Below are 18,738 nucleotides of genomic sequence, written 5' to 3' on the forward strand. Positions count from 1 at the left end.
TGGTTCAGACTGAAATGGCTCAACAACTATTAAACAGACTGCCAAGATTTCCCAATTAGTGACTGACAATTCTCTAAACGACCATTATTAGAACTCTGGAGGTCTGTTTCCATCCACCACCAGGCTCAAATGTTAAAAAGAAAAACAGAAAAGTAAAACGACTTCATTTCCACCATATCCACAGGCTCAAAGCAACTGGACAAACTCATAAATATAAGGATTGCATTGTGACTTTGTTGCAGACTGTTTGCAGTCAGTTACCACCTGCAGCCTGAAAGCAATGACATCACTAAATGCGCTGCCAGGCCTTTACTGCAGCGGCCTTCTGTCTCAGCGTTCGTGGCTCAGTTTTTGTCTCAGATAAGTGAACAGCTGGCTCGGTTGGGTTAAAAAAAATCAAGCAAGTGACTCATCGATTTAAGAGCATTAAATATCCTTTGCCTTCTGAAGCTCTTGGGTTGTTTTGGGATGTTTGAGGTCACTGTTCATTTGCACCGTAAAAAGCCGTCCTGTTCGTTTTACAGCACTTGGCTGAATCTGAGCAGGAAGTAGAGCCACGGCCCAGAATTTAGCCTGCTTCTTTTATCAGCATTCACAACAAGAGACTACAAAAACCCAGCCAAGGCTGATCATTTCCTCTGCACCATGCACGAGTTCCTGGATCCAGAAGGATATCTGAATTTAGACTAGTTTGTAAAATGACAAATTTGAAATAAATAAGTTGAGCCAAGCCCGGGCTCTGGCCAAGTTTTCATGCAAATCATCTTCAACTTTTTGAGTCATCCGGCTAACAAACAGCCTAAATAAACAAACCACATAACCTCCTTGCCGGAGCTAATTAATACTACAGACCTAGCTCCACAGGTAGCCGTACATGCAATCACAATGCATCCTCCATATTTGACAAGTAATGATGTTTGCTTTGGATAATTAGTCCTTGCTTTCCCTCTCTTTCCATCATCCAGGTAACAAGGGCAGAGGGTACTGATACGCCAGAGTACTGCAATATTTTGAGAGATAATACTGTATTGATACAGACCCATCAAATATTGATATTTTATTATATGATCTACAAAGACAATACTAACTTTTTAGCACTAGAATAATAAAAGAAATTACTTTAACAGTTCAACAGATGGTGATCTTGTGGTTTTTTTTCCCAAGTGACATCGGCATACGGGAGGAAGTTTTTAAAACAGATGGCAGCATTGTAGAAAAAAAGAAGTAAGTATGGACTTATGTTTGGATTTACAAAAAAGGAAGGGACAAAGGAGGTGGATATAATACACGGGAGTACTATGAACATTAGCTTGGCTGATGCAAATTTTCGGTTATTCTCTATGTGTGACCTGCTCATAGTGATCTTTGCTAAATCTAATTTTCTACATTATAAAATTCTTCAAAACAAAATACATTGTTCGATTTTGCAGCACGTGCTCTCACACTGAAACTGAAAAACTGCTCTGACACTGGAGACAGCTACAAATAATTAATTAAGAGGGAGCTGCTGCACATCCACCTTTACCTGACATATTTACCTCAAACAAAAGCAAAAGATTTACACGACAAAACAAATGTCAGGTTCTTACATCACTTTTAGGGTGTTTTTAAAAAGTCACCAGATGAGCCCTTTTCTCTTTTTTTCACTCGTCTCCATAATTTCCCCTCATCACAGTCTTGATCCTTTGCTCATACCGAGGCTCCTAGCTCGCGGTTGGCTCTGAGCTCTGAATAGCTTTAGCTTTGTTCGTGTTGCCTTTGTTACTTTCATGAAAAAGTTCATGTTTGTGAAGGTGAAATAGTATCTGGTTGGGTTTATTATTAGGGACGTTTTCGTGGTGGTCCACCATACAGTTTACTTTGGCAAACTTTCTGTCCTCACTGCTGGCTGCTGTCTCTACAAAACATCCAACACTGGGACCACTGACAAAACTACCTCCCAATTCAGAGCTAAGAAAATATTTATAGGTGCCTTTCAAGAAACTCAAGGACACCTGGCTGTGCAACTACGTGGAGGACAAAAAGAAGCATTTTCCCCTCCCCAATCTCAAGGCACTGGAACCCAGGTGTGTGACACCTTTTGATGGATACAGCTGTACCCAGGCTCTACAGAGAGGTTAGGCATAAATGTGAGTACAGCAAAGGGTTGCATTAACTTGAGACATCTGGACATTACATGCTGTGGATTCATATGTGGCTCATTATCTCACCGATGACTGGCTACTGCTGCTTAAAATACCTTTAATAGTACAGCAGCCCACACATTTGAATTCAGTCGCACACAATGTAACACAATGTAGCACAAACAGCTCAGTCTGTCAGGTGCATGCAACATTTTGATGGGTGTTAATGACCGTGTTGGTCAGTCTGTCTGCTTCACAGTTCTATTTTGCTGCAATAAAATGACAGAAATGTGAGAACTTTACAAAGTAAAAGAAAGAGATGCTGACCAAGTTTGGAAAAAAAGGGAATAAATCGCAATATATGTTAATGTGATACTCAGCATATAGCAAAATGTTTAAAATCGCAATAATATCACATCAGGAGTATCATGACAGCGGTGTTCTTGACTTGAATAAATACTGCATTTGCATTTTTCATGAATATAAATTGAACACTTGGAATCAACTCCAGACTTGTGAGTTCCTTAAAGATCTTTCATTGTTTCTTTAATCATAAATTAAGTCTGTGAAAATGGAAAGACTATAAAAAAAAGTCTCTTATTTCCTCCTGTGTTAAAGCTAAAACTACTCAGTCACATTTGATTGTTTCATATCACATGCCTTGTGGTAGAATATTTAAAACAAATATATAGATATACATATATAGAAACAAATGCTCCTCACCTCTCCTTCAGTGGACTCTAGCCGTAGATCCTTGCGACCGCTGACCTTCAGCGACCCTTCAGCGGCACTCACTTCCACCCCTCTGGGAGCCTCCATGGTCAGGGTTCGTGTGGGAGACTCGAGCCTGACAAAAAAAAAGAAGCAGCTCAGTGATGCAGCGGATGAGCTCATTGATTTATTCTGCTTATACTTTCAGCATGTTTGCATTATTAAAACGTTGCCTTTCAGTTGGATTTAATAGCTAAGGATACAAAATTCATTCAAGGTTACGCTGATTGTTATTCAGTTCATATTTTATACATCTCTCCGTGTTTAGGCCAGATTAATGACGCGAATCGTCTTTGTTTTCATAACAAATCCAAGGATTTCAAATTTGAGTCAAAATGTCTCAAATTTAACAAGAAAGAAGGAAAGAAAGCGCACTGATATTTCTGTCTGAGTAAGTGCAGCTTGGGGTTTGCCGTACCAACTGCTTCCCTACCGGAGGAATATTAAAGCTGCTGTTCATGTTTAAATAGCTGCTTTCATTATTCCAAAGCAGTATGGCTGTCCTAAACAGCCCATAATTGTATCAGCTGATGTTGACCTTCAGCCACGCTGAGGCTAATGCAATTTGCATTTTCCTCCTGTGGACTATTTGTTTACACAGGGAAAGATAAGTGTGAGAGCCAATCAATGTGGAATTTGTTTTCATAACTCATAACCGTTTCAAATTGATTCCGCCCCCCCACGCGCACATCTCTCTCAAATCTGTTTTCAATGAATTTTAAATGGAAGACTTTAAGGAGCTGCCTTTAAATCGCTTAAATCTCCATACGCTCTGAAAGTGACACATATTTTGGATTATGCACTAGTGGAAATAAGGGTGCGAAGAAAGACGAGCAAACGAATTTCATCTGCATTTGAAAAGCCTGTCAGTAGATACAGTCTGAAGGGGATCTGTGAAAACGTGCCTTTGACCCGGGATTGTTTGTGCTCTAGACGTGAAGGAATAAAGAAGATAGAGTGGCTTTTCTTTTAATACCCATCTATTGTTTTCGCCATGAAAGCTGTTCAGTGAGCAGATACGCCACGCTTCAGCATACAGTGTTATGACATGTTTGTTTGCATATTATGTTTTCCAATTCAATTTTAATCTCAAACCCTTCATGTTGTTGGTTTTGTGAATGCAAATAACGGCTTATTACAGAAAAAAGGCAAGAATGTAATTTTAAGTACTAATTTCAAATTTTTTATTGTGTAAAAACAAACAAACCCAAAACGACAAAAAAACCTCATTCATCTCCAGTGGCAGCACTCAAAATCCCATCTGTCCTCTCAAACCCCCCAATAATTATTTGTTAAGAGTCTGCTGATTCTCTATGGACAGGGCAGTCATTAAAAGATCCATTTAAAACACCGTCCACTGAGCCGTGCCGTAAGAAATCTGTGATATGTAATGCATGAGCCTGTGATATTTTCACTCCATTCAAAGCAGTTCTGTCATCACCCACTGAGCGCACACACACACACGCACACAGCAGAGCAGGCGCTTCTGCCAAAAGACAAAGTGCTCAATTTCCATGAGTGCTTGTTTCAGGCACAGTCCAGAAGAAAAAAAAGCATTAAATGAATTAAGTTAAAAATGTCTCTTCGGTTTTATAACCGTCTCAGACTCCTTCCATTATCATGTATGGCCTTTGTGAGGCTAACGCAGCAGCGTGAAGTCACACTTCACTCTGCCTGAGACTGACTGGTGTAATAAATAAATAAATAAACCCAGCAATCACTAACGACATACATGCATTACATGTGTAACATTAGATTCATTTAAATCCAATATCCCTGATAACTGTATTAAATATAGTGAATGGAAAAGAGCCGTGTGTGAGTTTAATAAGTTCCACATGTTAAAAGGTTGATTGAGTTGCGCGACACTAACATTTGGGCCAGCATCAGCACTCATGGTTTGAATTTTCTGGCATTGATAAAATGTTTAATTTCCTTTTTTTTTTTGCTTTGCTGATGATAGAAAGGACCATTGTTTTTCTGATGGTTGTTTTTTTGTGCGTGGGGGGGTTTGTTTTGTCTTCTAGTTTTGTTATTTTGTTGAATTTTATGCTTTTTTGTGAACTGTTTTATTGTGTTTGTGCTTTTAAATGCCAGGTTCTAATTTACCACAGTAGTTATCTGTTTTTCTTAGTAAGCTGTGAATCACTAGAAGTTGTCGCTCAGGGGGTGCAGATGAAAATGGCCTTTAAGCTAAATCTAGCACACTACACACTCGCTGGCCAATTTGTTAGGTAGACCTGTTCAGCTGCTTGTTAATGCAAATAATTAATCAGCAAGTCACATGGCAGCAAGCCAAAGCATTCAGGCATGTAGACATGATGTAGAGTACCTGCTGAAATTCAAACTGAGCACTAGAATGGGGAAGAAAGGTGATTGTTGCCCTGGCTTCATGTTTAGGGTCGTTGTTCTGCTGGAAGGTGAACCTCCGCCCCAGTCTCAAGTCTTTTGCAGACTCCAAGAGGTTTTCTTCCAAGATTGCTCTGTATTTGGCTCCATCCATCTTCCCATCAACTCTGACCAGCTTCCCTGTCCCTGCTGAAGAGAAGCACCCCCAGAGCACGATGCTGCCACCACCATATTTGATAGTGGGGATGGTGTGTTCAGAGTGATCTGCAGTTTTCTGCCACACATAGCGTTTTGCATTTTGGCCAAAAAGTTCCATTTTGGTCTCATCTGACCAGAGCACCTTCTTCCACATGTTTGCTGTGTCCCCCACATGGCTTGTGGCAAACTGCAAACGACACTTCTTATGGTTTTCTGTTAACAATGGCTTTCTTCTTGCCACTCTTCCATAAAGGTCAACTTTGTGCAGTGCACGACTAATAGTTGTCCTATGGACAGATTCCCCCACCTGAGCTGTAGATCTCTGCAGCTCGTCCAGAGTCACCATGGGCCTCTTGGCTGCATTTCTGATCAGCGCTCTCCACACAAGCACTTTTCTTCTAAGCTCTTTCTATATAACACCTATACTCATTCATACTCTAATCGATGCATCGAAGAGCAACTTGGGGTTAGTATCTTGCCCAAGGATATTTGGCATGCAGACAAATTGAACCATCAACCTTCCGATTACCAGGTGATCTGCGCTACCTCCTGAGCTAGAGCCACCCCAGTGGAGTTAGTGCCCCTTGAATCAGTGATTCAGGCTGGTGGTGTAATGGTGTTGGGGATAATTCCTTGGCAAACTCTGAGCTCCTCAGTACCAACTGACCAAAGTCTAAACACCACAGACTACCTGAGTATTGTTGCTGACCATGTCCATCCCCCTTTATGACTGCAGTGTACCATCTTCTGATGCCTGCTTCCAGTAGGATAGCGCACCATGTCACAAAGCTCAAATCATCTCAAACTGGTTTCTTGAACACGAAAATGAGTTCACTATGCTTAGATTGTAAAAAAAAAAAAAAAAAAACAGCACCTTTTCTTCAACTGCGTGATGCTATCGTGTCAATATGGACCAAAATCTTTGGGGAATGATCCAGAACCTTCTTGAATCTGTGCCACAAAGAATTGAGGCAGTTCTGAAGTCTACAATGGGGCTCTAACCCAGTACTAGAAGCAAGGTCAGTGAGTGCGTACAGTCTGCATTTAACGTTTTTGACTGAGTTGTTTGTGTTCTGCTTCTCAAATTTACCAAATCAGCAGTTAAATTTCTCTACCGTGTCACAGATTGTAACCACATTTTGAAAGACTTAGGTAAAAATACAGAGACCCAGCTTTTCATCAAACATTTTTTAAATTAGTTCAACATTTTTTTTTTTTACAAAGTTGGTAAACTGTCTTCTGCCTTTGCAGAAGAATGGGAAAATGTGATAAAACATTAAATGAGTTTTTCTTAAAATGTCACAATTCCCCAAAACGTTACGATCATTAGGCTGACTGATGAGGGCGTCAGTTAAAAGAGGTTGACGCATCCACCATATTTCAGGGCTTTGAAACGTAAAGCCGTCACAAGTGATAACTTATCTGGTATTTGCAGTCGTAAAGGCTGTTTATGACAGGCTCTCCCGCTCTCTGGGAAACCTGACCAACCTTTTGTGGTGTATTCAAGCTGACCTTTACGTCCACATAAAGGTCACCGTATCACAGAGCTTTGGAGGAAAATAGCTGTAGGATGTGCTGATGACCAAAAAGGTGATACCAAAGAGAAAGAGATTTGTTTAAATAGTGCATATCTAGCATGTTTGCTTGGGGGGTGAAAGACTAATTTATTTTTATATGTCACTATCACTTACAGGGATCCACTGGGCTTTATATACTACCAGCTTTATCAGTTTCCCTTTTAGCACAAGTTCAATAACTGGCTGTGGTGAATGTGTGGCAGTACCCAAAAACTATCTCAAACATTACACAGCAAAAGAAAAACTTTCCAAAACTACTACAGCATACCACTAAACAGTAATGTGATGGGTGCAGAATGAAAAAAAGGTAATATGCTACTGTTTTCTCCACCATAAATATGAAAGCTATATTCAGGCTTGTGGCCACAAAAACCTAGGATGGAGTATGAAAAATATAAAACATGGACAGAATTTAAACTATGCCACAATGGAAGGACACATATTCATCAGCATGGAAAGCTTCATATTAGCAGCTGATCAGAAACATTTAAAAGGGCCCCTTTAGATACACTATTAGAACTCTCATCTTTAAGGTAAAAGCCATGCATGCACAGACATTACTTGAACTCCCAGTGAACTCTTTCAGATGCAATCTAAAATGGCACAACAAAAGAGGCAGGACATGAATGGTTTTTGCAGTACAAAAATAAAATCAACCTAATTGTTCCTCAGGTCACAATCTCCTGTCAGGCGAGTAAAATATAGAACCCACCCAAACTTAAACCAAACATGAGTCATGAAGAGACACCATCTCTGCCAATCACCAGTGGTCGACGCCACCACCAACCCCAGAAATGTGATATTATGGACACGTCATCCACCGACTGCTCATGAGCAAACATTTCCTGTCTTATCAACCCGCCCTTTAGTAATCTCCCATAGGGGAGACAAAGAGGATGGAACAAATACTTTGAAATGGCTCAAACTGTTCAAATACACAGAAAATATGACACAGGTCAGACGCTGTAGTATCAGAAATCTTTCAGACCAATCGAAATATGTAAACTGCAGACAGCTTCAACTCAACACAATTACAAGGCGTTTACAACAAGGTGCAAACCAGCTCGTTGCACTAAACGATGAGAAGGGCATTTACATTTCACCAGAAAACATCTAAAAGAGCCTGCACATGCCTGAAGAAAATCTTTTGAGAGACAAAGCCAAGGTTTACTTGTACCAGAATGATAGACAGAGAAAAGTATAGAGAAGGAGAGAAACTGCCCATACATTAACTTTGATCCAGAGGCAAAGTTAATGTATGGGCATGTAAGGCTGCCAGTGAAACCAGGTCACGAGTGTTTATTGATGATGTGACTGCTGACAGGAGGATGAACTGTGAAGTGTACACGGCTCTACTCTCTGCTCAGATTCAGCCAAAATAATCTGCACATCACCCAAAGCGTAATGCGAAAGCAACCCAAGAACTTCTCAAAGAAAACAAATGGGATGTTCTTCAACGGCCAAAAGTAGAGACGCACAAACATGCACGAAGTGAAGGTGTTCTCATTAAAAGCCTGGCAAAGCATCTCAACAATCCTTACATTTAAAATGATGTCCAATTACATTTGAGCCACAGCTAATGGAGTACTTTTGTTATAAATAACATAAAAGCTGAGAGTCTGCACTTCAGTTACATATTGTCTGTTTGACTTTAAATACAATGTGGTGGTGTACAGAGGCCAATTGTGTAGCTGTCCAAATACTTAAGGACCTAACCGTATGCTGAGATTTGATGGAGTCTGGACCTTTAGGAAGGGGGTACGATAATAGATATCCCAAAAGCTCCACACACTTGTCCATGTCTTTACTTATGAAGACACATGGAGAAGCAAGTACAACAGTGAATCAGTATCCCTAACAAGGTTTACACCAATTATTTCCAATATATCTGTAAGTAATGTTATCAGCAGTCCAAACATTCTTCATCTGGTCTACAAGACCATTGCAATAACCAAGAAACAATATTTCACTGCTGCAGTCAAAATAAGAGGAAAAGAACATGTGCACACTTCTGTAGTAACTCTGTGCTCCCTAACTGGTAGCAGTAGTAGAGTCTGACCAGAGCTAAGTGGGAACAAGAAGAGTTTTTATCTCTTTAATGAACATGTCAGTCATGTGTGGACACGGCTAGAGCACGGACTGTCCTCAGAGCTGCTTAGATAAACTGTAGACAGACGTGCAGCTGGCCGCATTGCAGAGGAGAGCTCTAGTAGCAGAAAGTTACAGAGAAAACGAAATGAAAAACAATTTTTCAGCTCTCTGATTCTGGGCCTGATTCATCATGTGATGTCTGCACTGTAAGAACCCAGAGAGCCTTCAAATCCTGTCTGTCCTGCCTTTGCTGCTTAATGTCAGACTTGTCTCACTGCAGATTCCTGTGTGGGTTCAAGCAGCAGTTTATAGCCAGCAAAAAAACCCCCAAAAAACTGAGTATGTTCGTTCTTGATACAATTGAGACCTGGAGACTTTGTGTCACATTGATTAGAAGTGAATCTACCATCTGTTGTCAAGAGATGTCAAAAAGAATAGATGAAGTCTCCCTAAGTGTATGCAAACTAGATGACAGAAGTATCGCAGCTACACCAGGATAATATCACAGCAGTATCACACAGCTTCCTTTGCCTCTCCTGATGGATTTGGGACATTCGCATTAGGAATCAGAGCACCATCCTTCAGAATGAGATGTGAAATTATGTCATTATGTAATTGACAGAAACATTTTAATATTTAAGCCTATAATTGTGGGCTACAAGCAAGCTGCTCCTTATCATCAAGCTAAGAGGGCAGTTAGGTAGAGAGTCGGAGCGAAGTTTACAGCAATTATCTCTCTCGTTTTGTCTCAAACTCTGTCTCGGGGGCGCATTTTACGAGTGGAACTGAACTAAAGAAATTACTGTGGGGCGAGGGAGCTGATCGGAGTCTGAAAACAACTATGTCTAAAGGTAATGAAGCTGTGAGCTGAGAGCAAGAGATGACAAACTGGCACCTCTCCAGCAGGACCAGATCCGCTTCATAACTGCACTCCCCTCGTTTTACAGACCTAACATCAAGAGTTCTCTTCTTTGTCAGCACAAGTGCAATTATCCACAAGTCGCAGCACGCAAGCATACCTTTTAGTTAGCAGGTGACGAAGCAGAGGACCAAACACTCTACTCAGTTGTAAACCTTGCACATTGCTGTCACAGCATTCATTACACAGGAGACTAAAGCATAAACAATAGCGTGATTAAGTAATTAGTTAGATTCTTATGCAGAGAGCAGTGTTGTCAAAGTATTCAGAAATTAAGAATTTAATTTTGTCTTTTGATATTTGTGGCTGAAATTACTTCAGAATGACTTTTTCTGTTTTCATCAAACATGAGGACCGGGGGCTAGAACCATCCCACCAAATGGACCAATTCAGCCCCCTAGAGTGCGGTGGAAAGTGTGGAAATTGCAGTGAAGTCATTAATATCTGACATGAGGTGATGTCAGTGTTACTGTGAAGAAAATAGTCGGTCTCAGAAAATCAGTTTCAACAAGTTGTTTGAATCATAAAAAGTGAAATACTTCTGTTGTTCAACGTTACCTGTCAAGGTTTTTTGCTTTTGCAGATTCGGTGAACTATGCAGTGCACATGTGGTAATCAATATTGCTAAATATTACTACAATTATTATTAGTGAGAATCTCAGATGTTCATCACAACTTTATAAATTGTTTGTTCACTGTTTTTACAATATACCTGTAGTTCAAGAAAGTCAGGTTATTATGCAGCTTTGTTTATACATTACCCATAAACAAGAGTGAGTTTAACACCCCTGGTCTGTGTTTTTCATCTTTAATATAATGCTCATTCTGCTTATCAAGGTCTCTTACCCCTTCCTGAAAGACAAAACTCATTTGGGAGGGGGTAAGAGACAGCCTTTGCATACAGGAAGTCCTGAGGGACTCGGTCAAATGCCAAATCTTAAGTCCACAAAACACACGTAGACTCATTGGGCAAACTTCTGTGCATATTAGGTAACCTCGAGACGATTAAAAAGCTCGTCCAGTGTTCCACGACCAGAATCAAAACCACATTGCCCCTCTTGAATCGTAACTTTGATTTAAAAAAAAAAAAAAAAAGGACTCTCTTCCCCAGCAGCTTGGCATATAAGATGGGACCAACACCCTAGTCTCCCAAACCATTGGCTCTGTCCCCAACTTCCACATGATACTGCACAAGTGTGTTAACCAAAACAGCCTTACAAAACCCAGCTTTTTAACACGACAATGATGAGCAAGTCAACCCACCACCCCCAAATTCTGCTCCTGCTACATAAGGGATATCAGTGGGACTTAAAATATCCTCAGCTGCAGTCAGGCGGTACTGCATCCTGACTGTGCACAGTATAGAGTCAGGATTACACAGTGTGATATTCCTGCTTCCTGTTTCCAAGAATTGCCTTAAGGACGACCGAAAGTCTTGCTTACCGAACTCCTCCAACATCCAAATTTTGACTTCAGCTATTGCTGTGGTTGCAACCCACTTGGCCTGTTGGCCTGACTTGTCGGCTGCCTGTGAAATCAAGCTCAATAGGACTACTTCTTCAACTTGACAGCTGCCCTCTGGTGTCCAATGTCTGGTTTGGGGTTACCACCACAACAGGCACCAACCACTGGTGGTCTGGTGCCTGGTCTGGTCCACTCAGTCTCCCTCAGAGTGCTGTCAAAGCTCTGCTGGAGGTGGGAACTGAAGATCTTGTAGATCAGGGCCTCTGATAGGTGAGCACCCTCTCACCACCTGGTTTTGATTAGTTGAAAGCTTTGCTCCACTCTTTACCTTAGTGTCCAACACATAAGGTCTGATGATATGATTATAAAATCAAAAAGTTCTGACTTAGGATGTCCTGTTGCCAAGTGCACTAAAAAGTCATTACCATGAAAGCAAAACAAATACAAAAACACTATTATTTTGTGAGGCTGTTCCTTCCAACGGTCACACAGTTGTTTAGCATGTGAGCATTGAAATTCCCCAGCAGGACAGAGTCCCAAGCACGAAAGGCTTTCAGATTGTCCCCACAAATTCACTTGAAGCTGTGTCACAAAAGTCTATCAGGTGATATTCTCACATAGACTAAGAACTCTCACAAGGCAACCAGCCAATAAAACAAATTAAGAAAAAGCAGATGAAGAAAAGTAAGCACAATCTTTCCAGTATGTGAAACTATGTCTAATTTTATTCCTGCTCTTGATTGTAGTTTGGAAAGATGTAGTTCTCCTGCTAGGTCTGCATCTACATCAACAAATATACATATTATAGATTTACAAATTCAGATTTCCAGTTCTCTCATTCCAGTTTAAACTTGTACATCTCAGTTGTCTCACGCTTAAATAGGCTGCCAACGCAAAAGATGCTGGAAGCCACTCTGGCTAAGTCATTTGCACTTGTCCACCAGTAAAAGTCACACATAATAAGAAATTAAATCACAAAAGGCAATGATCATAACAAACAAAGACAGACTTGAGTGCCAGCGTACACGGGTAAACTCCAGGAGAAGAACAGGTGCTTCAAAGAGGAAGAAGTTCTCATGTGGCTTTCTTTGATTTGACTCTGCTCTGTTCATCTCCCAGATTACCGCTGGCTTTCAGGGAAATAAAACGCATCACAAAGAGAGTGATGTTTCTTTAAACGGGGAAAGAAAGGTGACGTGGACGCAAGCCAAGCTGTGTCCTTATCATCCGGAGGGGCTTACTGCACAGGTGACACACGATTTGCAAGGAGGGCTTAACTTGTCATGATTTCAGCGAGGTGGCGGGAGGGAAGAGCCTCATTAGCATTTACGGAAAGGCCCAGAGCTGCATACATAAACAATGCTGAACAAGGCAAATGCCACTTTTAAAAGAAATACTGGAGATGTGGGAAAAAATGTTTTCTTTGGATAAATAATCAGATTGTTGAATGAGCTATATTGGGCATTAAAGTAAAACTCTAAGTATATATTTTACTTTAGTGACAGTGTTTTCTGAAGATGATGTCACCTTACTGACTACTTTATTAGATCTACGTGTGTAATCAAGGCTGTTCCAGCTCACAGTTTACTTTTTGGCTATATCATGAAAAGTCTCTGCTTTGCGATTGTGGGGATGGAGTTTTGCTGGCACGGTATGAGAGTTGGGTTATTTTAGGAAACAGTCACGCTTTCACAGACTCAAAACATGGCTGCTTTAACCGCTCATTGCTGGAAAAAAACACATCTAATGGACAAAGGAAAGTAGTTTCTAAATCACTAATTCAAGGTTAAGATTACAATTTTATTTTTTTGTGGACAAAATATTAAACGTTCCACTTCATCCAATTTCTACTGTAAAGCCTAGTTTAGTATTTAAAAAATGTAACCACTGACATACTGAATTTAAAATGAATTTACTGAATTTACTCTTTAATCTGAATCTTGGTCATTTACACTCATGTGGACAAGAAAGTTTTCACAGGAATCTCTGAAAAACTGAGAACACCCCATGAATCACTTGGTTGCAGAACCAAGTTTGGCAGCAATAAGTTTAAGTAATCGTTTTCAGCATCTATACATCCACTTCTCACATTCTTGTGGATGAATTTTACGCATCTCTTCTTTACAATGTTGCTTCAGTTCATTGATGTTTACGGGCTTTCATTTATGCACAGCTTTATGCAGCTACCCAACATTATTTCAGTTTCAGTTGAAGTCTGGACTTTGGCTGAAATTGGGTCATGCAATAGGACAATGATCCAAAGCACAGCGACAAATCTGCTAAAAAAGAAAAGCATCAGGATGTTGCAGGGGTCCAGTCAAAGTTTATCTGTTGGACAGATGTCCTCACATTGGACTTCAGAACACTTTGGTACTCAGAGGGGTTCATGGTCGACTCAGCCAGTGCAAGATATCCAGTGCCTGTGGCTGCAAAACAAACCCAAGTCTTCATCCCATCCACCACCGTGCTTTACAGCTGGTATGAAGTGTTACGTTTTCTCCAAATTTGGTGCTGCACGTTATAACCAAACATCACTTTGGTCTCATCTCTCTGAAGAAGTCTTGTGTTCAGATGCCACTTTAAAACATAGCCCATACTGATATATTCTTTCTCTTCACAAGCCATGCTTGTTATTGTTTTTCTTATTTTACTGTCATGATCTTTATCATTTAACATGATAACTGAGGCCTGTACAGTCTGAGTAAAGCTCTTGGGTTTTCGGTAGTTTCTCTGAGCATAGTTTGAACTTGGTGTGAATTTGCTGGCACTTCCACTCCTGAGAAGATAGTGGCATTGTGTTAACGCACAGTTAAATGCTCCAGACCAGCAAAATGCCAAAACCTTTGCTTTCATTGAGGTGCTCACACTTGCTGATGATCAATTAAGCAAGTATATTTGATTAGAATTACCTTGCTGTGACTTCTTAACTACCATGGAAGCATTAAGGGTCTGCTTAAGTTTTTCACAAGAAAAGAGTCCTGCATTTTTTTTTTCATGACTGCAACTAAGAGATAAAAATTGTGATTTTGCTAATTTGCAGGTAAAAATACATTTGGTTGTAGATTTAAATTTGAAAAAATCTGATTAAAAAGCTTGTTTAATGATTATTTTAATAGCTTGCAATAACTAAAGAGGAAGCAGGTCCCCCAGGATATCCTCTGAAGATTTCTGTGAATTATAATAAAATAAAATAAAATAAATTAACTTTTATATTTATTTTGCGTCAACAGCAATGTTGCTTTGCCCACAACCCACTTATTCAGTAAACAGACAGAATGTTATTAGGCTTCAAGTGATGTCATAAATAACTCACAGGATTATGTTTCCTTCATTTCGCTTTTTTAAGAAAACCGTTTGACTCAACATAAAAAAATAAAAAAATAAAAATCTTTCATAAGACATTTGGAAAGAAAATTAGGTTTATATAAAAGGAGTCTTTATTTAGTCCTCACAGTACAGTTTGTACATCTGTTTGCTTGGAAATACTTCAGTAATTCACCAGTGAGGGAAGACAGTCGTCCACAGTCAGACGGCATCGTGGATTTTAGGAAATTCAATTTGGAAATCTTTAAATTAAACCCAAACAGAATCAACCTTTGATAAATTAAATATCTTTGATCGAATATGCTTTTAAACAGAAGAAAATCAGAGCCCAGCTTAAGTCATGTTGCCGTTTCTGTGTGTCGACCGTCTCCTGTTCGGTTTCCTCTCATTAAGACTTTGACCACATTGCAGATGGTCGCTCCTGAGCTGAGCCTGTGTGTGTCTGTGTGAGTCCTGTGTGTGCGCACTCGCTTTAAAGTGAAACTCATCAGTATTCCTCTCACTCTGGGGAATTAGCTGCCAGAACACCGCTTTTTCTGCCAACTTTGATCCCAGCCCTCCTTTCAGGACCAGTAAGGTGGACAACAAACCACACTCGTTATAGCTCGTTAATGGACCGACGCAGGGCTCAGAGCCTCAGGCAGAGTGCAGTGAGGATCACATGCACGAGGGAGTATAGGACTCCAACACGTAGCTCAACCTTACCCCCTTCTCTCCGAGCTCTCTTAGTGCTTTAATCAAATCCTGCCTGCCAGAGAATAACTAACAAATTAGCTCAACCCTCGGCTGTAAAACTGGTCAAATCTTCTTTTACATTTGTATCATAACAAGGCGACCAGGAGACGCTTGAGTACAAGAGAGTGCTCGAGATAATGATATTGGTGAATAATGGCTCCTGCCACATGTGTTTTTTTTAAGCACAGTCATTGACTTTGAAATGCCACAGAACATCTATCATCATTATTTAAAGATCTTAATTTTAATTTAACAGGACATGAACGGATGACATTAAGCTTTAATGAATTTCAGTAAAGTCACTGAATATGAACTTACTTCAGGTCTTCAGAAGCCCTCGCCTGGATCAGGGGAGTCTCCACTGAATGTCCGAACACGGCTCCTTCCGAGCCTGCGGATAAAACAAATCCCAGATCGTGTTCAGTGCAGCTTTATATTATGTTCCACAAAATACTTTTTTGGTAACGATTTAAACATAGAAACTAAATCCATATTTTTCAGTGACTGGCATGATTCAATTACATTATATCACCATTTAAAAGAGAAGAAAAAACAAGTGAACAGACTGCAGGCAATGGGCACTTATTGTCCACATAAACCTCCTGCTGCAGTCTTTCAATCATTAAAATCCTTAGAACAGCTAAGCCCGGCACTGGCTGTGTGATTAGCTCTGCTGCCTTTTTACTTGCCAAGCAAATGTGTAAAACCAGAAGACCATTGGAGGCAACTCGTTCATGCTTTCATGTTGTTTACACCAAATTCTGACCCTAACATCAAAATGTGGCAGGAAAAAGACTCACCAACCAGGTGACCAATATCCAATTTTGGTCAGCCTGTGTCACCTGTAGCCTCAGTTTCCTGCTTGGAGCTGAGAGTGTCACCCAGTGTGGTCTTCTGCTGCTGTATATTTGCATTCAGAGATGCTCTTCTGCATACCTTGGTTGTAACGAGTGATTATTGGAGTTTCTGTTGCCTTCCAATTAGCATGAAGCAGTCTGACCTCTGGCATCAACAAAGCACCCAGAGAACAGCTGCTCATGGGATATTTTCTGTTTTTTTGGACCCGTCTTTGCAAACTCTAGAGATGTTTTAGAGGGAAAATCCTAGTAGATCAATCACGCCACGTTCAAAGTCATCTGACTGCATGCCCAAATGCATTGCTGCCATGGCTGATTAGATAACTGACAAACAAGCAGCCAAACGGGTGTACCAAATGAAATCACCAGATAGTGTATATTACTTGTGTTGACATATTGTGGATTAAAGTCTTACTTATGCCTTACTCATTAATGTGCTGGACTTCTAATATACTCCGGGAAAACCTACAGTACAAAAACTTAAGATTCAAATCTGCCCTTTTAGTTTTAGACAATACACCACTGATCACAGTTTATTTAAGATATCCAAAGACAACTGAGTGAGACTCCAGCACCGTTTTACCTGTGACTGTGAACTTTTCTGCTGCCATGATGACCTCCTCCTCGTCGGCAGTGAACAGAAGTGTGCCCCCGTCTCTGCTTCGCACCTCCAGCCTCTGACACTGGGCTTCCACAGCCTCAGGACCTGCAAGAGAGACGTACATACTCAAGTTTCCATTGAAAACCTTCGGTAAACGTTGCTGAGTGCACTCAATTTAACGGCAAAGGAACAATTCAGCCTATTTGTATTCATTTACCTCTACTGCATTTTCCAGTATTTTATGAATGTTTCTAGATCTAACTATACATTTTAGTTATGATTAGAAAAATTTCCACCTCAAAAGTTTTATTAGTCTGCAGTGGTAACAACTTTCACTTTTTGAAAATAGCGCTGTCAAATAAAGGTTGACTTATGCGACTCTGGTCTTTTAAATCTGCTCCGGGAAGCTACAGTATGTTTGTGCATGTAAGACTATTAGCAATCTGAAATACTTTGTGGAGTGCTTGCTTTGCAAATGAAAGGCTCCTAACAAAGCTGGATCAGCCATGCTTCTCTGATGAATGAAGACAAATCAGTAATCTGTTCCGCTGGTGAGGAATATTAATTCCTGTTCTCCAGACTTTGGTGTTTTTCCAGATGTGCATGCACAAAATTCGTCTCCTTTTCTTGCTCTCTTCTCCTCTCTCTGCCATTAATCCATGCCCTGCGACGGCTGGGGAATTTAATTATTCTCGCTGAGTTTCATCTCATTTCAGACGAAACGCAGTACCCACAAAAGCAGGCGTAATTTTCAGAGGAAGGTCAAGCGTGACCAAAACGTGTCATATCAACAGTCTTGTCAAATCACCATCAACTCTCTACTTATGCTGGCTAAGATCAATAGCTATTAATGTTAATAAGCAGGTCATTTGCTTTCTAGTGGTGATTAATCATGTAAATGACTTTGGTAATTTAGTCTGACTGATGGCTGAACCTGATGATAAAGAGATGAAACTATTGCTCTTTCAATAAGAGCATCAAAGGCTAGCGTCTGGAAAAAAAAACTACTCGAATAAGATGTAGAAGCATTAAAGAGAACTTCAAGATAAATTGTTGTGCTAATCTTAAATGAAGTCATCAACAAATGGTATTGATCTGGTAATTTATACAGCTATGGCCAGATTAATCCAAGACCAGTTTTTTTCAATAATAAGTTGTACAAAGAGAGAGGAATACAATGCTGTGCAAAAGTCTGGAAGTGCATCTTATTTCTTCATATATTTTACTAGAAAAACATTCATAAGTCAAAAACAGAGATTCTACAATTCTAACAAGCTTGAAAGTCAATATCTGGTATAAAAATGTGATTCTTCAACACAGCCTGAACTGTTAGGCAGCTTTCTTGTCATTTAAATAGTCTTCAGGAACAGTTTTCCAGGCTTCTTTGGATGTTGGCTGCTTTTTGTTCTGTTCTCTGTCGAGTTGATCCCAAACTGCTTCAATAATGTGCAGCTCTAGGATCTGGGGAGGCCAATCCATGACGGACAGCATACCACTGTGTGTTTATTTCTATCCAGGTATTCTTTTACTGCATTGGCAATGTGTTTTGGATCATTGTCATGCTGAAAAATGAATTGAGTTGCCAATCAGAAGCTTTCCAGATTGTATTACATGTTGGATCAAAATCTAATCGCGTGTTTGTTTTCCAGTTCTTTTGTAATTTGGCAGAACTCAGCCTTTTCTCCTTGTTTTGCTTCCTTAAGAATGGCTTCTTTGGCACCCGTTTAGG

General features: G+C 40.2%; 1 protein-coding gene across 2 annotated transcripts in view; it reads right to left on the minus strand.

The window, feature by feature from the left end:
- Positions 1-18,738, minus strand: part of LOC120721794 (zeta-sarcoglycan-like) — a 62,142-nt gene that overhangs the window by 5,826 nt on the left and 37,578 nt on the right. For both annotated transcript variants that reach the window (XR_005693258.1, XM_040012347.1), the window contains exons 5-7: positions 16,992-17,114; positions 15,870-15,942; positions 2,847-2,970 (exon numbers count right to left, since the gene is read on the minus strand). Coding sequence is in view for 1 of the 2 variants with exons in the window: in XM_040012347.1 (XP_039868281.1) it covers positions 2,847-2,970; positions 15,870-15,942; positions 16,992-17,114 (320 nt within the window). In the remaining variant the exon portion in view is untranslated. The remainder of the gene's footprint in view (positions 1-2,846; positions 2,971-15,869; positions 15,943-16,991; positions 17,115-18,738) is intronic.

Source organism: Simochromis diagramma, unplaced genomic scaffold, assembly GCF_900408965.1.
Source record: "Simochromis diagramma unplaced genomic scaffold, fSimDia1.1 OVJJ01000604.1, whole genome shotgun sequence".
Classification (NCBI taxonomy): domain Eukaryota; kingdom Metazoa; phylum Chordata; class Actinopteri; order Cichliformes; family Cichlidae; genus Simochromis; species Simochromis diagramma.